The sequence below is a fragment of the Megascapheus bottae genome, chromosome 2 (genome assembly GCF_031878675.1).
Source record: "Megascapheus bottae isolate mThoBot1 chromosome 2, mThoBot2.hap1, whole genome shotgun sequence".
In the NCBI taxonomy this organism is placed as follows: domain Eukaryota; kingdom Metazoa; phylum Chordata; class Mammalia; order Rodentia; family Geomyidae; genus Megascapheus; species Megascapheus bottae.
The window spans coordinates 37,966,616-37,989,130 of NC_143510.1; the positions used below are offsets into that span (position 1 = coordinate 37,966,616).

Consider the following 22,515-nt stretch of genomic DNA (forward strand, 5'->3'; position numbering starts at 1 on the left):
AATGTGGTTGTGCTGGGGGAAAGAAAGGAAGGGGGGCTGCAGGGGAAGGGGACAGAACTGGGAGGAGGGGAGAGCAGAGCAGAAAAGGCAGAGAGGCATGGAAGGAGGAAGGAGAAAGGGAACCAGGGAGAGGAAGAAAGCTGACCACGAACATTCTCAGGCTCCAGGACAACTCAGGCCACACAGCGTGCCTGGCAAATGTCCCAGATAGTCCTGCCTTCAACTGCTCAAGGCCACAGATCAGCACAGTCAGCAAAGCCTAAGAGCTGAGACCCCGTCCCCTTGAGTGCTAAGACCCTATCACCCAGTACCCTGAGAGCCTAGACCCTGTATAGCCCAGCACAAGGATTGGCTTTGTACAGGGAAAGGGGCTTAAGTGTAGACAAAGGCCCCCTTCCAAGCAGCAGTCCTGAGCCTCTGGGGCCAAATCTCTGCACCAGGCTTCATTCTCCAATTGACCCCAACCTGCCTTCTACTGGTCCACCAAACCAAGCCCCCAATGGCAGAGATGTTCAGGGGAGATGGTTTCTTTTAACACCAACAGCAGCTATAATTCCACATCCTACTCAAGGAATGCCAAGTCCTCTCTGCCCCAGGAATCACATATCTCTTCATAATGGGAAAGTGCCATTTCTAAAGAAGGAAGAAGAAATGGTAAAAGCTGGACAGATATGGAGCAGAGTCCCAAAGAGCCAAGAAGAGCATGTGATGGGAGTGAGGCAGAGAGAGAAGCTAGGGGGTTGGAGACGCCCCCCTCCACTCCCTATCCTGAGAGGTAAAGCATGGACTACACACCACACAAGGCTTTCAGTACAGGCAGGCACGACGTGTCACCTTCTGGCCTTAAGAAGCATCCCATCCTGGTTCTGCCCTCACTTCCTGCAACTTTGGCAAATGCCCGGAGTTCCTGGAGCACCTCTCTTCCCGGAAGAGCTTGCTTCCATGGGGGTTCTGGAGAGAGTGTGTCATCAGCACCCAGTAGGGTGTGTGGCACTCAGGAACCCTGGAAACTGGAACCAAGCAAGGAGTCACAGAATCAGACTGAGGGAAGGAGTATGGGAAGAGTTTCTAGGGGCCCCCCAGGTCACTAAGTACCCAGATGTCATAAAACAGCCCCATTCGCAGAAGCCATCAGCCACTGTCAAAGCCCTTTCTGTGTGTCCTCTATCATGTGTCCATGAGCAGCTCGGGCTCAGGCCTGTTTAATGTGGCCAGGTGGTCTCCAGGCCATCTGCAGTACCCCAGAGCCAGAAAGGGGTGCAGAGAGTCCCCTGGAAGGCCTGTGCCCTAATTCAGCAAAGTGCATTCTGGGGCTCAGAGATGAACAGCCCTTCCCCCAGGCTGAGAAACCCTGGCTTTTTCTCAGGCTGGACTCCAGCCAGCACTCTGGGGACGTGAGCTGTGGGGAGCCTCGGGGCCCTGGTGCGGGAAGCAAAGTGAGCCTTCACCAGCATCCTCTGCTCATGAGGAGCTCAAGGAGGATGGATAATAGGACCAACCAGTGCATGTGCAGGGCAGAGAGCACGCCAGGCATGAGAGGGCCAGTGCGCAGGCAGAAGCACTGGAGCAGTGGGAGGACCCGTGGCTTCTCCCAGGCCATAAGGAACAGGATGTTCTGGAATGAGGCAGTCAAGAAGCAGAGCAGCCTGCACGTCCCGTGTGTTTGGAGTGTGTGTGTGTGTGTGTGTGTGTGTGTGTGTGCGTGCGTGTGTGTATGTGTAGAATTCAGTAGGGGAAGTCAGAATGGAAGCTAGGCAAAGGGGTTGAGCTTCCATCTAGATAGGAAACAGGAATGGAAGAAGAGGAAGAAAGGGGTCAGATGAGGGGAAAAAACAGAGGCCAGGGATTAAAGAGGCACCTCACACCCACTGTTGTCACTTTTGGCAGGCCTCAGGAGCACGCAGGTGGTGTGGTACAAAACTAGCCCCAAACAGCCCATTACCTGTGCCATCCCTGTGGCCACCTGTCCATGTTCTCCCAGGCGGACAAGCGGCTCCTGAACACAGGTGTGCACAAATCCGCCTCACCTGCCCAGCTTGTCAGATGAATCAGGAGCAGGTGGTCCAGCGGGGCTCTGGATAGGTTGAAGACAAGTTTCCAGCTTGATTCCAAGTTTCTGTCAGTGGCTTACTGACACCTCATTTCATACTGTAAGGAGTCAGGCTGTCCTGGCAGTGACAGGTGAGAGGACTGACCGGCTGATGGTCACAGCCTGGCCAGCTGTAATTGGGACTGGCCAGATCGCTGGTGGAGGTGGGGAAAGCCTGTTGAAACGATGAGAGACTAGGTGTAGCAGCCCATGACTGCAACCCAGCATTCTAAGGAGGTGGAGGCAGGAGCTACCCTGAGTTCAAGACCAGCATGGGCTACACAGCAAGCCCATAGGTCATTTTTAAAAAAGAAACAGAGGGAGAGAGGGGAAGATGGAGGCAGGGAAGGGAATGTGAGCAGCCTCTTTTGCTTCTTTTTACTTACTTGCTGTCACCAAGTGCTACCACCCTTTGGCTTTTTGGTAGAGAATGCCCTGACGTGCCTCAGTTGTTCTTCTGGAACCTGGAAGTGGCTCCAGCCAGGGGAAACCACCCCATCCTTCATCCAGAAATGCCAGAGTCTGGCCGCACCTTGCATGTATCAGAATCCGGGAATGCGACTGTGCATGCGCAGACCACCGCCTATGTCCCTCCTCTCACCTTCCGGTCTCAGCCCACCTTTTCCTTTTTTTTTCTTCCATTTCTTCCTTTTCTTTCTTTCCTTCTTTCTTTTCCCTTCTGCCATCTCCTCCCTTCTTTCCTTTCCCTTTGCTTTCTTTCCTTTTCCTTCCTTCTTTCCTAGGGTGATGCTAGTGTGTGAACTTAGGGCCTCGTACTCACTGCCCAGGTGCTGCACTGCTTTAGCCACACCTCCAGCTCTCCAGCACTCTTGGCTTCAGTTATGTTTTGCAGAGTCTCCCATTTATGCACTTACCTGGGTGATGATACACCTAGTTATGCTTCTTTGTAGCCAAGATGTCAAAGGTGTGTTGCCATGCCTGGATTTTTTGACATGAGAATCTTGTGGATTTTTTTTTTTCCTGTGCTGGCCTCAAACCAATGATCCTCTCTTCATCCTCCTATCTCTACCCCCAGTGTGGCTAGGATTACAGGTGAGAGCCACTTAGTCCAGGGACCAACCCCCATCTCCCCCCCTGGGCCCCATCCCATGCTGCTTTATCCTATAACATTCCCTAACCCAGTCTTAAAGAAGCAGGTGTTTCTCTTGTCCTCCTCATACCAGGCCACCAGGTAGATAAATGTTCTTCTTCTGTATAACTTGCCCTGTCCATGCTTGGTACATACTCTGAGGGAAAACAGGCTGGGTGCAGCACCTCTGTGACTGACCACGAGTGCCTGGGTGACCGCAGCAGAGCTGGTACTTGGATAGCTGGAGCACAGGTGGACCAGGAGACTGGCGATGGCGTGGGCCTGATGGATGGTTATTTGGTTGCTTAACAAATTCAAACTGTGTAACTGGATCACTGGCCGTGACTATTTTGGCTGTCTGATGGCTGTCACTGACTCTGAGTTGGGGTGACTGGCTGGCTGTTGCAGATTGGATGATTAGGTGGCTGGCCTCCTGGGAACTGAAGATCTGTTGGGTGATCCAGCTGACTGGCAGCTGGTGGAGGGATGGCTGCCTCTTCAGACTAGAAGGCTGCGTGAGTGCATACTTGACGATGAGAAATTTATGGGTTGGGTTTTGTTTTTTTGTTTTTGTGGCTGTGGCTGCCTGTGACTAACCATGACTGACTCTTCAACTGACAAACTGACTGACCACTCGCCTTTATTGCTGAGAATTCGCTGCTGTCCTTCCTGCCTCAGAACTGGCTGGCTAGAAGGCTGCCAGGTGCCTCACGGTGTGAGCAACTGTGACTGGATGGCTGCGACAATGAACTTGAGTCTGGCTGTGACACTGTAGCCCACGGACCCATGAATTTGTCGACTGCCTAGCTGTTGGAAATGATTGACTGACTCTGCCTTTATTGACATTGACTGGTGGACAGATGGAGCTTGATCAGGCAGAGGAGACCTATTGGCAACCCAAGCTAACCATAAGAGAGTGACTAACAAACTAAGCCACTTTGACTGACCAGCCATGACTGTGACAGTCAAAGGCAACAGCTATGACGGGAGGCCCTGACTAGGGTAGTAGCACCTGCCTGCAGGATGCCAGCTATCTATCTGCCTGACTGGCTGGGTGTGTTAACCAGCTAACTGGTTGAGGTTAGCCAAGTGATTTGTGGACCATGACCATGACTTGTGGTGTTTAGTTGCCTGTCTTGTGGGGATCTGGCTGTGTCTTGGAGTCTGTCAGTCAGTGGCAGACTGACTGACTTTCCTGGCTGACTGCCTACAGGTCAGTCTGGAAACACAGTCCCTACCCTTTCCAGACCCCTCAGAGAACAGAGTGGGGGACCAGTCCCGCCTAAGGGGACAGAGCAACTTCTGTGGAGCAGTGGGGCAGGAAGAGGGAGGTGGGACCTTCCAGAGAAAGGCAGGAACAGGCCCTGCCCAGGGATGGACCCACGTGGAAAGTTCTCACAGGGGCTGGGTCCTTGGCACACCTTCTCAGAGCTGTTTTTTTGGTTCCAGTCTTATGGAGCCTTGGTTTGGGGGCCAAGTTGAGAGGGCAATGGGGAAAACATACAAAAAAAACTCTTTAGGCCCATTCTTCACTGACAGGACTCCAGGCCGGGCAAGGGGAGGGAGGGAAGCTGGGTGAGGGTGGGGCACGTGGCTGATGGCTGTTTATGGGGCTTGGAGTGGGGCCAAACTCTGCCCTAGAAAATCCAGGCCTTGTCATGCAGAGCAGGGGAAACAGGAAGGCACAGTGTGCCTGACTGTTATACCTCTGTCCCCGCTGCCATTTTATAGCAGAAGAAACAGGAGCCTGGCCCTTCAGGGCCAGAATGCTTCCCCCACCAGGACTCCTGGCACCACACCAGAGCCCAGATAGTCAGTGGGCTCCAGCCCTGTCTCACTCCCCCACGGCACTGGCCATGGGCTTCAGGAGCAGCCAGCGACCTGCGGTAGTCACTCAGTTTCTCTAAGCCTGCTTCCTCACCCACACAGCGGAGGAGATGTCGAAGCATTTCTTCCCTGTGCTTCTGAGAAAGAAATAAAACCCAACGCAGCCTTCAGCTCAATCCTATCTTCCCAGGAGACTGAAGATGGAGGTTGGAAGCCAACGTCAGCAGACACAGCTGAGAGACTCCTGTCTTCAATTAGTCAGCAAAAAGTTGGACATAGAGGTATGGCTCAAGTTGTCGCACAGGAGCAGAGAGGGAAAATCCAACCGAGGGCAAGAAGCGCTGCATTCAAGCCCCAGGATCATTCAGTGACACAGAAAAAGATTTCAGCTTAGTGCCTGGCACCGCAAACGAGCAGCAGGCATTTCCATGATAGTTAACACTCAGGCCTTGGCAGTGCCATTTGACTTCATCCAGATCTTTGATGCGAACATCCAAGGAAGCCCTGATGCTCAGTCCCGCAGGGATGGCATCAGCTATGCAGCCTGGCAACAGTCCACCAGCCATGCCAGCTGGGCCCTCGCCAGCCACCCCAAAATGCCACCTGCTGTCCTCCACCCTCAAAGAACCCTATGGACGCTCTGGGGACACCAGCTGCTCCTGACACCAGAGCCATCAGCCTGGTCCCCAGGGACGGGAAGGGCAAACAGGAAGACTGCCCAGAACACATGCTCAGGAGAGGACCTCAGTCTCTTCCAGCAAGATCCTCAGTCACCCATCCCGTGGGAGGAGAAGGAAAGTCCAGGGGGCAGGATTCTAGCTGCAAGCCTAGAATCTGGGCTTGGGGTAGTACAGTCCCCAGCCAGCTCTGTTCAACACTATGTCAGTGAACTGCCAGGGAGGGGAGACCACGTGACCCTCCTGGCCACTGCCAGCAAACTGCAGGTCACAACAAACCAGCTCACCTCCAAGCCCCTCCCTCTCTCTACCAGAAATTTCTCCCAGTGAAGGGGCTGGGCTGCGGGCTGGGGCTGTGTGGTCTGCAGACCAGCAAGGAAGAATTAGCTCTGCAGAACTGGGCAGTCACAAGTGTGCCCCTCGGCTGATGACCCTCTAAAGAGTCCCTCATCGGGACTGCCATCTGGCCCAGCTCTGTGGCCCCTTATTCACACAGCCACCAGCAAAGCATTGCCAGGACCTGGCACACAGTAGGCCTCTGGGAATAAAAGATACTTGTCTTATTCTTCAAGAGAAAGCAAATCCCAAGGTAGGAACCCAGAAACAGGGGTACACAGGGAAAGACAAGATCAGAGGTCCCAGGGCCTGGACAGGCACAGACCAAGCCAGGTGGAGGCTCACGGTGGAAAATCTGACAAGAGATGGGGGCATGCAGGGGTGCATCAAGTCTGCTGGAGGGGTGGGAGCCAGCAGGAAGATGAGACCAGCAAAGATGCCGGGGCCTGTAGCTAGTATAAAGATGGCAAAGCTAAGGCCCTCTTGTCCCCGACTCCCAGGTACACACACACACACACCCCAGAAATGCGCTTCTCAGCCTTGATGAGATCCTTTGCTAAGCCAGCTCTTAAACCATTTGCCATTTTTATACAGCCTGCGTTCTTATTTCCTGCCTCCCCACTCAGAAGGATCCTTGGTTACTTGGCTCCCCCTGGATAATCTTTGCATCTCTAGACCCCTTAGCACAGCTGCATCAGGACCTTTGCACTTGCTGTGGGTCTGTCTACAAGGTTTTCCTCCCACAAATCCTCTCTTCATCTCCATCATGATGTTGCTCAAACTAAATTCCTCCATCCCTTCCTGGTGCTCTTCATTCCCCTGGTACTGCTTTCTCTTCGGTGCTACTCACCACTCACGGCTGTATTTGAGGGTCATGTTTACTTGTTTATTTCTTCAAGTAGTAAAAGTGTCTATTTTCTTCACCTTCAGCATTTAGAATAATATGTTGTACTTAACAGGAGCACAAAATTCATAACAAATAAATCAAGGGTTCTGGGTGCTGGTGGCTCACGCCTGTAATCCTAGCTACTCAAGAGGCTGAGATCTAAGGATTGCAGTTCAAAGCCAGCCCCGGCACAAAAGTCTGTGAGTATCATCTCCAATTAATCATCAGAAAACCAGAAGTGGTGCTGTGGCTCAAGTGGTAGAATGCTAGCCTTGAGCTGAAGAGCTCAGGAACAGCGTCCAGGCACAGAGTTCAAGCCCCAAGACCAACAAAAATAAATAAATAAATAAATGTAAATCAAGGGTGACAACTGAAGCTCAGAGTGGCAAAATGACTTGCCCAAGGCCACACAATAAGGGTCAGAACTCAGGATTTGAATTCAGATATACCCACTTCTGATTTGACTCAATGGAGCCTGTCAGTCTCTTTAAAATCCCTTATATAGACACAGGCCTTCATGCTGCCTCTACTTTCTGGCAGATGATGAGCTGACTGGGAATCAGATAAGTTTCTGTTGGCCCAGGGCGTGAGATTTCACAACAGGCTTGCATGCACTGGAGCACAGGTGATGAACTCTGCTCTCTGTGCACTATAAGTATTCAGGGCTGGACAAATGGTGCCTAGTTGTTGCCTATAAAATCTTCGTTGAGGGCCAGGAGTTTGGCCTAATGGTTGAGTGCTTGCCTAGCATGCATGAAGACCTGGGTATGATTCCTCAGTACCACATACATAGAAAAAGACAGAAGTGGTGCTGTGGCTCAAGTGGTAGAGCTCTAGCCTTGAAAAAAAGCCCAAAGATAGTGCTCAGACCCTGGGCTCAAACCTGGGACTGGCCAAAAAAATCTTCTTTTATAAATGAAACTTCTCAGCCAAGTGCTGGTGACTCATGCATATCATCCTAGCTACTCAAGAGGCTGAGATCTGAGGATCATGGTTCAAAGTCCTTGTGAGACTTATTTCCAATAAACTACTCAGAAAAAGCCAGACATAACCCTGCGGATCAAGTGGTTGAGCACACAAAAGCAGCTTAGGAACAGAACACAGGCCCTGAATTAAAGTCCCAGGGAGGGAGGGAGGGAGGGAGGGAGGGAGGGAGGGAGGAAGAAAGGAAATTCTCATTTACTTACATAAGGAAGACTGTTCTCTGTCTCTCTTTCTCCTCTCTCCATACACACATGCATCCATATACGCCTCTATCATCTATCCAACAACATACTCACTTACGTCTGTATTTCTCTTAGTGTGCTTGTTTTCAAGCAGCTCCAGGATGGATAATAATATTAGCCAGATCTTGGGACATTCAGCTGGAGGAAGAGAGAATTCTGGGTGCTCCCCTCACCCCACCCCTCTTCTCACGATGTCCCATGGGGTTTGGACTCCAGGAGAGGAGGCTTAGGAGAAGTAAGTTCTGAGGGGCCCCTAGGCCCTGACTAGGTTGTCGGCTGCCTCGTGCTCCAGCTTAGTGAGGAGCACATCCTATCTGACGCTCCCGCCTTCAGAGGTCAGGCCCACGAGCATGACCCCGTCTGTGGGAGAGGCGGAACAGCCCGGGTGGCCTCCTCATACCTCTCTGCCCAAAATGGGCCTTGAAGGTGGGCCAGAGGCATAGACTCTCGAGACTACCAAATACCTCTTTCTAAAGTTTCTCTTCTGTTTTCTTCCCTGTTTTCCCTTCTATTCCTCTTCCTTCTTCTTTCTTGCCATACTCGGGTTTGAACTCAGGACCTTGAGTTGACTAGGCAGGTGTTCTACTGTCAAGCCACTGTCCGTGAGTTTGTTCACGCAAGGCCAGCACCCTATCACTTGAACCACAGCTCCACTTCTGACTGTTTGGAAATAAGAGTCTCATGGACTTCTCAGCCTGGCTTGGCTTTAAACTGTGATCCTCAGATCTCCGCCTCCTGAGTAACTAGGGTTATAAGCGCGAGCCACTGGTGCCAGCTCTCCCCATCTCCCCATGAAACTCAGCCTGGCTTCCAGAGACAATGAAGCTAACATAAGGTCACTAAGGGTAACTCCAATTCCAGTTTGACTGATGTCATTTGGACAGGAGGAAGACAATGTGAAGACACAGAGACACAAGACAAGGACAGAGTCCTCAGGTTGAACCAGCTCTACCCCCCCACCCCCATGATCGCAAGCTAGCACCCCAGAAACAAGCCGTTCCCACTGCCCAAGCCACCTGTCTCCATGGTAGCCTGGACAGAGAAATGTAGCATCTGCAGGCATTCCTGTGCTGAATCCCTTTTGCACCCTTACAAGGGCCAAGTGAGCTTCCCTGGAGCTACTTTTCTTTTCACCAGAATGGGGATGAGAGGCAACTCCAGTGGCCCTGTAAGCTCTGAGCTCACTTTGTCCACCAGGCTGTGGCTCCGCAGGAAGCAGAGGTCACCAGGGTCAACTGCAAACTCAATTATGACATGGTGACCAGCGTGTGAGGTCAGAGATGAAGTGAGGGCAGGGACTGCAGCCAGGACCTCGTTGTGATATGCAGGCCCAGCTGGCAGGTCACATCAGGGAGAAGAGGGGAAATGACAGAGAGAGAGGGAGGCACATGGGCTCTGTTAGCCACGGCTCCCACAAAAGCTCAGTCCCCGCCTCCTCTCCATCCTGAGACTCACGTGTCCCAACAGCCCTCATTTATAGAGCCAAACCTCTGAACTTACTGTGCCCTCCAGCCAAAGCCTGTGAATGTTTGTGGTTAGACTGGTGATAAGTAAGCAAAGAGAAGTAATGATTAACTGCAGGAAAATGAAAAAGTTGTACAAGGAAAGAACAGTAATTGTACCATAAAACTCCACTGAGATGTTCACATGGAAAGCAATAGAAACACCCAGGATTTATCTAAGCAAATACGGTATCTTGATAATGGAAAGTTGGGAGGGATAAAAGGAGTGTGTCTGTTCACATGGCAGAGGAGAGTCAGTGTGTCCCTTACATAATAAAAGTGAGGGAGCCAGGTGCGGGCCTCATATCTGTACTCCTGGTTACTCAGGTACCTGAGAGCTGAGGACTGCAGTTTGAAGCCAACACAGGCAGAAACATCCATGAGACTCTCATCCCTGAGACCTTCAAATAACCACCAGAAAACCAGAAGTGAAGCTGTGGCTCAAAGTGGTAGAGCACTAGACTTGAGTGGAAAAAGTTCAGGGACAGTGTTCAGGCCCAAAGTTCAAGCCCCACAACTGACCAAAATTAAAAAAAAAAAAAAAAAAAAAAGGTGAGAGAACACAAGGGATGGAGCACCAGACTGGATTCTTCAGAGATAAAGGAAAATGTAAGGGAACAACGATACAGAATGAAGGTTTCTCTGAGGAAAGGGAAAGAATAAGAGGGCTACTTTGCTCCTGATGTATTGGCTTTCTAGGGTTGCTGAAAAAAAAAAAATGGCACCCTTTGGGTGGGGTAAGCTACATAAATTTGTCCTGGAATCTGAAGTAGGTCTGGCTTCAGGCCGGTAGGTTCCTACTGGGGCCTGTCTCTGGCTGGAAGGTAGCTGCCTCTAGCTGTCTCTTCACACTGCCAGATCTGTAAGTTAAGGCCCCTTGGGCCCTGAGACCTCAATCACCTCTCCTAATCCTATCTCCAAGTTCAGTCCTAATACAGGTTAGAGATTTAACATATATGAATTCCGTGACAAGAGAAGGATGGGGGAGGGAGGAGGAAGCAAGCTCTGATCAATTTCTATTGGTGCCTTACTTACAGAGTGAGCTTGTGTGTGTGTGTGTGTGTGTGTGTGTCTGTGTGTGTGTGTGTGTGTGTGTGTGTGTGTGTGTGTATGATGGGTGTGCATGTATGCCAATTCTGAGGCTTGAACTCAGGGCCCAGATGCCATCTCTGAACTCTTTTTCTCAAGGCTAGGGCTTTACCACTACCAAAGTCCCACTTTCAGAATTTCCTGCCGAGCTGGCTCAGATCTCAGCCGCATGGGTGGCTAGGATTATAGGCTTGAGCCACTGGAGCCCTGCTGAGTATTTTTGCATGCTGAGCGGGGCGGTTCTGGTAGCAGCAGAGGGTGAGACTCAAGTCTTCATGGACTATGCTTCTAGAGCAGAGATTAAACGTCTACTTAACAATTAAATGTCTTCCATAACATGGATCCTGAGCTGTCCTTTTGAGCCTCCAGAGTTCTGTGGTCAAGACCTGGAGCAGGGGGTCAGGTCAGACTCTGCTCTCCAGGAGGGAACCTTTTGGGCAAAGACTCAGGGGTGACAGAAATGAGGTATCACATGACTTAGGAGGAGACAAGCAAAGGGAGATGTACACACAGCCAGAGGAAGAAAAAATATTCAGCCTTTCAAAACACAGCCGCCTCCACCTTGGCTCCTCCCCAGGGCCCTGGCTGCCTCTTGGTTGCAAAGGCCCAGAGGGAGGGGTAGCGAAGTTCTCTGAGAAAATTATTAGGTAGGGCGGGCTTCTTGCTTGGGAGGAGCAGGAGAGCAGGTGGGGGGACTGGGGGTGGTTCCTGCTTGGGAACTGTGTTCTCTGAATATCAAACAGCAGCAGACTCAAGGTGGGTATTCCTGAGGGGGGCGGGGAGGACTAGCTTTTTGGGGGAGGCAAGCTAGGGAAAGAAGAGTTGATCTGCCCACTTTCTGAGGGTTCATGTCAGGCTCTAGGAAGGCCCTCAGGAGTGGGTGTCAGAGGGCTTCGTGCTCTATCTGCCAACTGCCAGAAACGAATAAATGCACAGGGTGTGGCCTGGAAGCTCAGTGCTGGCGCCCAGAAGCCAACACCCACTGTCTGGGGCTTTAACTGCTGAGTTCTGAGCTACAGAACTGGGGTCTTTCTGTGCCCTCTTCCCCTACCCACGGGTCCAGACTGCTTAGGATGCCTTGTTGGCTGAGAGCCTCCCCCAAGGTCTCAAGAAGGGCTTTCCCTGAAATTCCCTTATCTGCTGAAGACTGGTGGGGAAGAGCCTCAAAGTCCACCCCACAGACTATAGAACAGCTTCCATCCCCCAGAGAGACTGCATCAGCATAACAAGGCCCTCGTTGTCACCTCCCCTCTCCCCTCACAGCAGCATCCCAGCTCCCCCAGGCCCTTGGTCCTGATCACCCCAGGGCTGGTCCAGTTGATTTGAATCAGCCCTCGGCCTGGGACCCTCCCATGCACACGCATGCGCATGGTTTCAAACTGTGGATCCTTCCACTGAATCCAGCTACCCAGTCGATTTCTCCTCTCCAGGATGAAGAAGGGGAGGAGAGGAAGTTTGGAGAGGAAGTGTTCCACACCCCCCCTTCCTCCAGTCTTGGCGAAAGTGTATTTCCTTCCTCCCCTCCCCCATTTCCCAAGCCAGGTGCCAGGCGGACAGGACCGGGAGGAAAGCTGCAGGCTTCTTAAGCCTTCTGAGTCAGGCACCACGAGGCAGAAGCTACTGTGAGGCAGAGGCCTTGGGATGTGGACTGTCTTCTGTGGCTCTATGGTACATACCACATGGCCTGCCACTTTGGTGGGGAGGAGGGGCAGAGCTGGGCTCATGAAAGTCTGGCAGCTGAGTCTATGAAGTAGTTTTCAGACATCAACGCAACCATGGATTTTTGCAGATAAAGAAGTGGACAGTCCTGGCTGGCCAGCCTCTCGCCTGTTGTCAGGAAGAAAGGCCTCGGATGTCTAGGGAGTCCGGCAGGACTCGCTTAAGCAGGAGCGGGACTGGAGGGAGAATGTCTGCAATGACAGCCAGCTGTTATGCTGTTAGATTTCCGCAGGAAAATGACAGACAGAGCCCACAGGATCGGGGGTGGGTGGGTACATGCCTGGTTTGCCTTCCTTTCCCAACCTGCACTCACGAGGCATGGCCTCCCCTTCCATAGAGGAGCCTTGGAGTGTCTTACTGCAAAGCACTTGAACATGAAATGAGCATTCTGCAGGCGAGTGGATCTCAATGTGATCCCGATAGTGGGAAATGGCCGGTTGCAAGACACCTGTTACTCAGAGAACCAACATAGGAATTCAACAACTCAAGAAGATTTACATTGTCAGGTGCCTGTGGCTCACACCTATATTCCCAGCTACTCAGGAGATTAAGATCTGAGGATGGAGGTTCAAAGCTACCCCTGGCAGGAAAGTCTATGAGACTATCTCCAAATAACTACCAAGCTAAGGAACAGTGGTCCAGGTCCTGAGTTCAAGCCCTATGACCCATCAAAAAAAAAACAAAAAAAAAAACAAACAAAAAAAAAACATACTTTTAATGAAGAAAAGCAAAGTCAAACTCATTTTTAACACTGTAGACAGAGAGACATCAAGCAACTGTCAAAAGAATCACTGAGCTTTTTTTTACATACAACTGCTCCTGACTATGGGCCAAGAAAAATTAGTATGAGATTACTGGGTGTTGGTGGCTCATACCTGTCATTTTAGCTATTCTAGAGGCTGAAAGTGAAAGAATCAACCAAGGTTCTAGGCTAGCAACGACAAAAAGAACACAGGCTAGAGGCATAACTCAAGTGGTAGAGTGCCAGCCTAGGACGTCACAGGGCCTGGGCACTATCCTTGAGCTGTTTCTGCTCAAGGCTAGAGCTCTACCATTTGAGCCACAACTCCACTTCCTGAAAGGGACTTACCCAAAAACCCATCCCTATAGGCATCTCCCATCTTCATGACAAAGGAGGACTTGACCCAAGGCAGGGGCTGTAAAATCCCTGGTAACAGCTCAGATTACAAGAGCAGTTAAACCAGCTGGAGTTATCAGAATTCCTCCCCCCCCCCCTTGGCCTGCCAGGAAACTCCCTCCCTTTCCTTTGTTGTCAGAGCAGTGCGCCAGAAGCCCTCCAAAATGATAGGTCCATTCAAACAGCAAAGGTGTCAGTGGTTGCCCCAGCCATCAATCAACTATGTTGAATTCCATTGGCCACCTGGTCAAGCCCAGCCACATGGCTGGGGCCTATAAAAGTAGCCTGTAAGATTAGGCGGGGTCGCTCTCTCACTCCCATCTTAGAGACTACCCTGACGGGCCAGTATGATTCTCAATGCTAGGGGCGGGATAACTGTTTAACTTCCGCTTTTGTGTCAGACTCGTTCCTTTGATCACGGACCCTAATATTGGGGGACTGGACCCTAACACTTCCAACTTTGAGGGGTTTACTAAAGACAAGCATCTCATGGACTTTCCTGCCTGTGCTGGTTTCAACTGCAATCCTCAGATCTCAGCTTCCTGAATAGCTAAGATTACAGGCAGAGACATTGATACCAGCCCCCCCACCAAAAAAAAATTTAAAGCATGCTTTTAAATCATGGTGGTGACTAGGCAATCATGAAACAATTGTTCCCATTTTTTTTTTTTTTTTTTACTAATGAATTAATTTATTAGTGCTATTATTGGGGCTTGAACTCAGGGCCTCACTCTCACTCTCCCCTCCTTCCCCCCTCCCCCCCAGCTCTTCTGCTTGAGCCATACTTTTGCCTTTTTGTTGGTTCATTGGAGATTGTCTTCTGGGCTGGCATCAGAACCCAAATCCTCAGATGTCAAAGCCTTGTGAGAGTTTGCTCCTGTAATTAAAAACACATCCACTTTCTAGGGCATCGTTCCACTCTTGGAGGGGAGTCTAAAAGGGCTCCTGGTCTATCCAGGGGATAAGAGCCTAGGTGGCTGACCTGACCAACATGACCAGGCCAGTGAAGACAAAGGTGTCACCCAACTCAATTCCCAAGTTCTAAGTTGTTGCTTCCAGATCCCATAGTTGTACGGTGTTCTGTTACTTGCAACTGGTCCACTCCACAGGCGGTCAGGTCACCCTTTCTAGGAGGTAACTGGAAGTCTGGGGATGTAATAATCCTCTTTTCTACAGGAAGCTGAGCTCTTTGGAGGGAGGGCTTAGATATTTCTTCCCGTCTGACTTCTCCAAGTTGGCTGGCCTTCTCCGATCCCAAGGTGCCCTGGGAGTTCATGAAGCATTGCTTTGGGTAGATTCTGTCCTGGGCAGGAATGGCAAGTTTGACAAGGAAGCATGGGCTAATCATGGCTGTGCACGGGATAGGTCAAAAGCTTCTGAGAGGAATGGGCCAGGCAAGTCTGTTCTTCCCTCCACATTCGTGGCTTGTTTTTAGGAGAGCCCCGGACGCATAATTGGGGAGAACTGCACACTTATGGCCTGCATGTCTTACAGAGTCCTCATCCAGCCTGTGATTAAGCCCCAAGTGAGGATTAATGCCAGGCCAACAGAATACCCCCATGTCTACTTCCATGCCAGGGTCTGTCCAGACTAGAGGCTCTTCCCATGTCCATATTGTGATAGGTTCTCTCTGGAACACTTGTGTCATTGCAGCATTCAGGAATCAATTTCCATCGAGTCTGGCTCTGGCTTCTTGCAGGGATTAGCAAATCGGACCTCAGGATGTCTTGGAACTTGATTTTCAGGGTCAGGGATCTAGAGCTGCTGAGGTCAAGGAAGAATGACCCAGAGGGTGGGGGAATTGCTTCTGTTCTCTGCCTTGTCCCCGGGAAGAGCTGCTAGGTTTCCATACTCAGGCCATTTGCCTGTACCTCTTAGCATGCTCTTCAGCAAACCGTCTGCACGCTTGGCATGCAGGACAGAATTCAGCAGATTAAGCAACAGCCTTCACCTCCCTTCCAGCCTGTACAACTGGAAGTTGTGGCCCTTTCTAAGACATCCTTGCACACCCACACCTTGTGAGAGCTTAAATACCAGACTCATCACTAGCCACGGGCACCCCACAATGATCCTCCGGTGGCCAAACCGGCAGGGATGGAGTTACAGGCAGTCTGCAGGAAACACCAGCAAAACTGCTGAAACCCTGCTCTTCTACTCTAGCGCTAGGCTAGCAACGCTGTACTGAAAACATCCTTTCAGCAGGACAGAGTCACAGGTTAAGTGCACAATCTCCTCCCTTCAGAGCTGAGAAAAGGATGGGGGCTGAATCAGAGTGGGGTGGCAAGTGCCAGGTGTTAGAACCCTCGCAGGGGGCACTGTCCTTTGGCACCTCCTAGTCCTGGCTAGAAACCAAGAATTCCTCCGAACACCACCAAAAGGCACATATCGCCATTTCCTTTCCTCTCATCGCTGCACACCAGGGACTGTCACACTTCAGGGACTGTCACATAGTCTGCTATGACTCTGAGGCCCATCCTAAGACATCCAGAGCAAACTGCAGCTTCCGATAAGCAACTCAAGCTGTCAAAAAGAAAATGGGCTTCTTATCCACATTGGAAATACTCCATAAATGAAAAAGCCAGGTTCAGAAAAGAACTTTTCCTGAAGACTAGGATCTACACAACACGAAAATACAGATTTCCAATGTAAATTTTACTATTTTATTTGTGAAAAAACTACAAGCAGAATTCATAAATAGACATTTCTATTTAAAGCAGGAAAATGATAAAGTGGCTTCTAATAACATAGTCGTGCACATGCCAGTAACAGGAATATATTAACATCTTTTATTTGCTAGACAAAGAGCAGTGTCCAATATAAATTTCCCCCAAACATTTAAGACCTGTGAATTTCTGACCAGTTCACAAAACCACCAACTGACACTTTAGCATGAAGAGAAAACAAACCTAACAGACTGTCAGCTCTAAAGACATTACGGAGCAGAAACTTCCAAAAGCGTTATACAAGCTGTCTTTCTGGGCAAATGGAAAATAGAGCTCGTATAATACATGAACGAAAATTCACAAGATAAGATTATGTTTTGACATACTTAACAAGCATTCTCTATTTGTCTCCAACAAACAAAGCTAAGGAAATAATGTAACCATCTTTACACAGTAAATTAAGGTTACGAGTCTTACACAAGAACAGAACTGCTTGCGCATTAAAACTGTTCAGCTCCATTGTCATACTCTAAATGTTGGCTCTTAAACCATTTCCGGTTACATACAAGCAAAGGTTATTATATATTCAGCAATTAATAAATTTTCAATAATTTAAGATACGGTAGCTTAAAAAAGTAGACTGAGTATGGTCTTGATAAGGCAGGTGAAACGTCTTAGAGGAACTAAACTCACAGAAGCTTCTGCCAATGTTTTTAAATATCCAGATTGAAACGGAAAGGTTTGGATTAAAATATTTTGTGGGTGTTAAGATGTCTTTATTTTCCCCAACTGCATGACTTAAGCAGAGCAAGCTAGGTAAGCTCTGTGTGTGCGCACACAAGTGTGAAAGATCACATGTGTACAAATTAAAACATGGAAAATTGAGCGTAACACTGTGCTTTTTTTTAAAAAATTGTGTTATTTCTTTTAAAACCTGCTTTCTGTGCCACTGAATACCAAGTAATTCTGGTCCTCTTTTCGTATTTATCATAATCTACACTAGTGTTTTTAACGCACTGCCTAATAGTAGAGCTAACTGCAAATGTAGGAAGTTAAAATTCCATTTCCAGAATACATGCCTGAGGGATGTCCTCAATTGCAGAAATTAAAAAGCCTGAAGTTCCTATCACCTTTCCACCCAACACACGAGGCCAGCTGAAGGGCCGACCCTGTAACCACCTGATACTCAGATTCCCCCAAGTCAGCTACAACTTCTACCCAAACGGCGAATTCACCCACACGTCTGAAGAAGAGACCCTCCCTTGCTCTCCCCTCTCCCCATTCTTTTAATTTTTTCACGGAGGCAAACTGAAAACCCAAGACACTGGCAATGAATTAATTAGCAGCCTATGAGTAGCTGGTTAATCAGCTTTTTCCACTAGTCTAGGGGGTCCAATCACTTTACATGAAACTAAATTTTGAAAAAGTACACAGTGTTTCTGAACAAAGTGCATTACCAACACTTATTGGTTCAAATAGCAGTGCAACCCACGAGTTTGGTGGCATTTAAAAAATTTTTTAAAAGTTAAATTTAAAAACTTAGCAATTCCTTACACCTCTGGAAAATAAATATGGCTGACTAATTTACCCTCCCTGAGACCCTTAATAAAAGGAATATTAAAACTTTAGAAGGAATGTCTTTGCAATATCACACTAATATTAAAATGTGGATTTAAAATTCATAGTCAAATCACTATGTATTATATATTCGGATGCTTACAGAAAGCACCTGATTTCCTTTGGTTCATTAAATACTTTAAAAAGGTATTTAAAAAGATAAGCACAGCTTGCATCCCAGATACAAGCATTATTTTAAAAAGAAGGGAACATTGTCCATGCATTTGGGAATAGGATCACAGCAACAAATGGCACTGCTTTATAATCTATACCTTTGAGCACAGAATTTAAGTTATGGTACATTAGTGACTACAGAATAGTTTTAATGTAAATGTGAAAGGAACCTTTCCTTGTTGGCTACTCAATTCAAGCTGTTAATTTTTACATGTTGCCTCCACAGTCAAGAAATCAGTTATTAATAAGCAATTCAGGTTCTTAACACCAAATGTGGTGTTCTGTTACATTATCTGCCCTCCCGTGAGTCCTTAAAAGTATGATAAAGGACAGTTAACATCAAGTTCTCATGCTGGAAATGACCATGATACACTTACTACAAATTCAGTGGAAGTGAAGAGTCAAATACAAGAAAGACCCCCCAAATACAAATAAAAGCAAAGCAAAAGAAAACAGGTTTTTTGTTTTTTAAGGAAGAAGGGTGGAATTGTGTAAGTGGTGTGATTTTTTTTTCCGGCAAGATAGTAGAAGATAAACTTCACAGAGCGTTTACTCAAGTGTGTCTGTCGAGGAAGACAAAGATCCCCTGTAAGCAAGCTTTTCCTGCAGTGCAGGCGTGTCATCACTCCTGCAGTCCTTTCCCACAGCAAGGACCGAAAAAGGGCTCCAAACACTGAAGAGCTCCTTGTCTGGACTGGATACGTGGTCCACAATCTCTGTTTAGAAAAGGGAGCCACAGCAGACATTAAGAAGGAAAAAGAATTGTCACAACTGCCTTGGTGGGGAAGGGTCTGAAGGATGCAAAGCCAACCCATGCCAACTTTTTATACAGACACCACCACCCCTATGGCATGTGGGTGGAAACCAGGGACTGCTTCCGTGGACAGCAGCACAGACCAAAATGCAGTTTCAGACTGTTTCAATCCTAAAACAATTACTAGATCTACCTCAGACATGAGTAGTGGTCTGGAAACTGGATTCAAGTTACAGAACACTGTATTTTCATGAGTACTTATGTAGGAACAGCAATGGTAACATGTAACCGTAATTTACATGAATACTTGGCATTCTGGAGCTGAGTTACTTCTCAATGATCAAAGCCCTCCCCAATTAAACCACTTGTGATTTGTCAGTTATCCATTGCAAATGCAGGCTATCTGGAGCAGTCTTTCAATTTGAGATCACATTGTTTTAAAAATATATATTTTATATCGTCCAGTACTCTTTAGACAGATGAGAGTCAAGTTCCCATGTGGGCTGGAACCTCCTCATGTAAGACTGACTTGGATTCAGCATCAGCACTTTCACAGAAGGCATCGGCCCAGTTCTAACTGTTCAATGTTGTATTCACTTCACAGTGTATCAAGCACCAGCGTTGCCATGGATTGGTTTCAAATAACCTTTTATATATATAATTTTATATTTATATATAGTTATATCAAAACTGATAGTACATAGTATAACTTGAAGAAAGAACTAAACTTAAGAGGATATGCTGAAAGGATGGAGTTTGTGAACACAATAAATAAAAGTTCCCTCCCCCCCGCAATGCCCCTCAACAAAACACAAACAAAAACCAGTTGTAATGTACATGGAAAATTGTGCACAGCAGATTTTTTTTTATATAAAAGTAGATTCAGGAGCACATCCAATTATAAATGATTGTTAGGAAAATCATATAAAACAATGGAATACATAAAAGTGTCAAGAGTAATCGTCAGGGTGTGAAATTCCTTGGTGGCCAGATGCCCAAGGCCAGCCGAAATCATCCTGGCAGCATCACCAAAGTCGATGTCCACAGAAGACTCCAGGGCAGCGAGCAGCATGGGCAGGTGGAGGATTCGAATTTCATACCCTGATTCATAGTTTTCACAATTCCATGTGCAATTTCAGAACGATTCATCATTCACTGCTGACATGTCGCCCTTTGGCGTGGAGGAACGAGAAGAGCCCTTGTCTGTGCTCTCTGACCCCGAGCTGCTCTGGTTCTGCTGTTCTGACCCTGCACTGGAGGTCACTGTGGATGAGGATGTGGAGGAGGAGCGAGTCTTTTCCTTAAAGTCTGTGATAATGACGGTGACGTTGCCCACCGTTACTGCCAACTGCTGTGCGGTGCTCCTGTCCACGTTTTTCAGCCGGGGCCTGAAACACCAAGGGGGACAAGTCAAGTTGATCATCAGTACAAGGAAGACTTCATGACACTGTGGCTGCCAGTGAAAACTCTTTAACTGCCTCCCACATGCAGAAAGGCTGCCTACATGACTATAAAAGTGTGCTGACTTCAGCAAACATAGAAATGACCATCAGCCAGCTAAAACTTTGGACTACTGCAGAATTAGTAATGTAGTCATGTTTTGTTTTAGTCACATAGTGAAAAGGCCAACTCACCCACTCACAGTTGAAAATCTCCCTCAGCCTCAGACCCACAGGTGTGAGGCCTCCCTGATTATAAATGAGAAAATTCAGAATAGCCTTTAGTATTTCATTCCCATTCCAAGGTACCTTGAGGTGTGATTCGTTTCACTGGTCTTTGTTGTAGCATTTGCAGACTGTATACTGTTAGCTTCACTGGGAGGATCTTTCAGAATATCAGACTTTGGCCTACAACAAGGGGAACCAGAAAAAAAGGCCACTTAATATTTGATTCACATGCAAAGTGACTGTACTATATTTAGTAACACAGGAACTTACTTTGTTTTTTTGTTGGTATTTTTCTTGGTAACACTAGGACTGATTTCCTTGTCTTTCTCAGGTTTCTCTCGATCTTGCTTTTCCACTTTCTCTTTCTTCTCCTTCTTTGGAGGTGGTGGTGTGGCATACTGTTGTGCCACTTGTTGTGCCACCAGCTGAGAATTGATCCGAGGTTTCCTACAGTATGGAAACACAAGATAGTTTTGTCAGTTATTATTTAATTTTTTAATTTTTTTTTTTTTGCCAGTCCTGGGCTTGAGCTCAGGGCCTGAGCACTGTCCTTGGACTTTCTCAAGCCAAGAGCTCTACCACTTGAGCCTCAGCACCACTTCCGGCTTTTTTTTCTATGTATGTGGTACCGAGGAATCGAACCCGGGTCTTCATGCATGCTAGGCAAGCACTTTAACCACTAGGCCAAACTCCCGGCCCTAATTTTTAAATTTTTTTACAGTTATATTTGCCAGACAGAGGATGCATTATTTCTTACACATTGATATCCCTTCTTATGTTTTTTTTTGTCCCCATTTCCCTATTATTATTTTTAAACTCAAACTTTTTTTGTGAGCACTGGTGGTTCATGCTTATAATCTCAGCTACTCAGGAGGCTGAGATCTGAGGATAGAAATTTGAAACTACTCATCTTCAAATAAACTCCAAGAACAAGAAGCAGAGCTGTATTTCAAGCAATACAGGACTAGCTTTTGGCCAAAAAGCCGATTAAGAGTGTGAGATCCTGAGTTCAAGCACGGATACTGACAACGGGGAAAAAATATTTTTGAACTTGTTTATGTGATCTCTAACTTCTTAGGCATTATTCTATAGTATCTGGCAACTCCTTTTTGGGGGGAAGGAGGAAGGACAAGGAGAAAATGGAGGTGGGGACAGAATTCAGAGTCTTGTACACACAAGGGGAGCACTCTACTTTGAGCTACAATTAGAGACTCTAAAAGCAAATTACACAGCATTATTTCACCATTATTTCAACAGTAAGGACCAGTTCACAGAAGCTTTCTTTTTTCACTAGTGCCAGCACAAACTCAACCTGCCCTGTATGGTCAGCCAACAAGACAGTTGGTGGGCGTGCTGAGAACACTTCTTTTGAACTGTTAAGATTATACTGTCTGACTGACAGCTTTCAAATACTTCTGCTGCAGAGGGTTAATCTCATTTTATTAAATGGACACCAGTAATCCCTTGAAAAGAAAATGAAATTAGAAGTGTGACATTCACTCCTCAATCTAATTATTCCAACTAGGTCTGCTCCCTGCAGCTCTGTGATTGGCACAGACAGCATACAGCAATAAAAGTTAACTGTGGTTCACACTAGTTCCCAAGGGGTGAAGACTTAAGAGTCACTATGGGAAGAAAAAAAAAAAAAAACTTAAGACAAATGGTACATTGAATATGCCACCAATAATTATGTCAGTACCAATCTCCAACTGATACTGGCTCTCAGCACTATTGTGTACAGATTCTAAGTGGTGCTGAACACTTGTACAAGGCAGGGACATTCACAGACCCAACTGAGAAGGAAGACAGAGACGCCTATGTGCCACTTGTATGTGGCAGCCCCTCCTCATCTGTGCTTCAAAGACCACCAGCCATTATCTGGAATCAAAGATTATGTGAAACTGAAGGACTGCCATACAGGGTCAGATTTGGCAACTGAGATGGCTCCTAAATGTTTACAGGTCCAATGGCTTACAGTACAGAGAAATGCTGGACAAAGGGTTAGTTTGTGTCTGGGTCAGGACACAGTGGGACCAGAAAACATCTTCATACTTCTCAGCC

At 47.8% G+C, this 22,515-nt stretch overlaps 1 protein-coding gene and 1 long non-coding RNA gene across 2 annotated transcripts in view; both read right to left on the bottom strand.

The window, feature by feature from the left end:
* The window catches only part of LOC150066686 (uncharacterized), a 95,670-nt gene extending 86,392 nt beyond the window's left edge, over nt 1-9,278 (bottom strand). Inside the window, exon 1 of the long non-coding RNA XR_016533562.1 lies at nt 9,148-9,278. This is a non-coding gene — a long non-coding RNA (uncharacterized LOC150066686). The remainder of the gene's footprint in view (nt 1-9,147) is intronic.
* Nucleotides 9,279-19,613: 10,335 nt separating this feature from the next.
* Rybp (RING1 and YY1 binding protein) overlaps nt 19,614-22,515 on the bottom strand; it is a 49,132-nt gene continuing 46,230 nt past the window's right edge. Inside the window, exons 3-5 of the mRNA XM_090324061.1 lie at nt 20,725-20,901; nt 20,536-20,634; nt 19,614-20,175 (exon numbers count right to left, since the gene is read on the bottom strand). Coding sequence (XP_090180187.1) covers nt 19,923-20,175; nt 20,536-20,634; nt 20,725-20,901 — 529 coding nt within the window. The 3' untranslated portion in view covers nt 19,614-19,922. The remainder of the gene's footprint in view (nt 20,176-20,535; nt 20,635-20,724; nt 20,902-22,515) is intronic.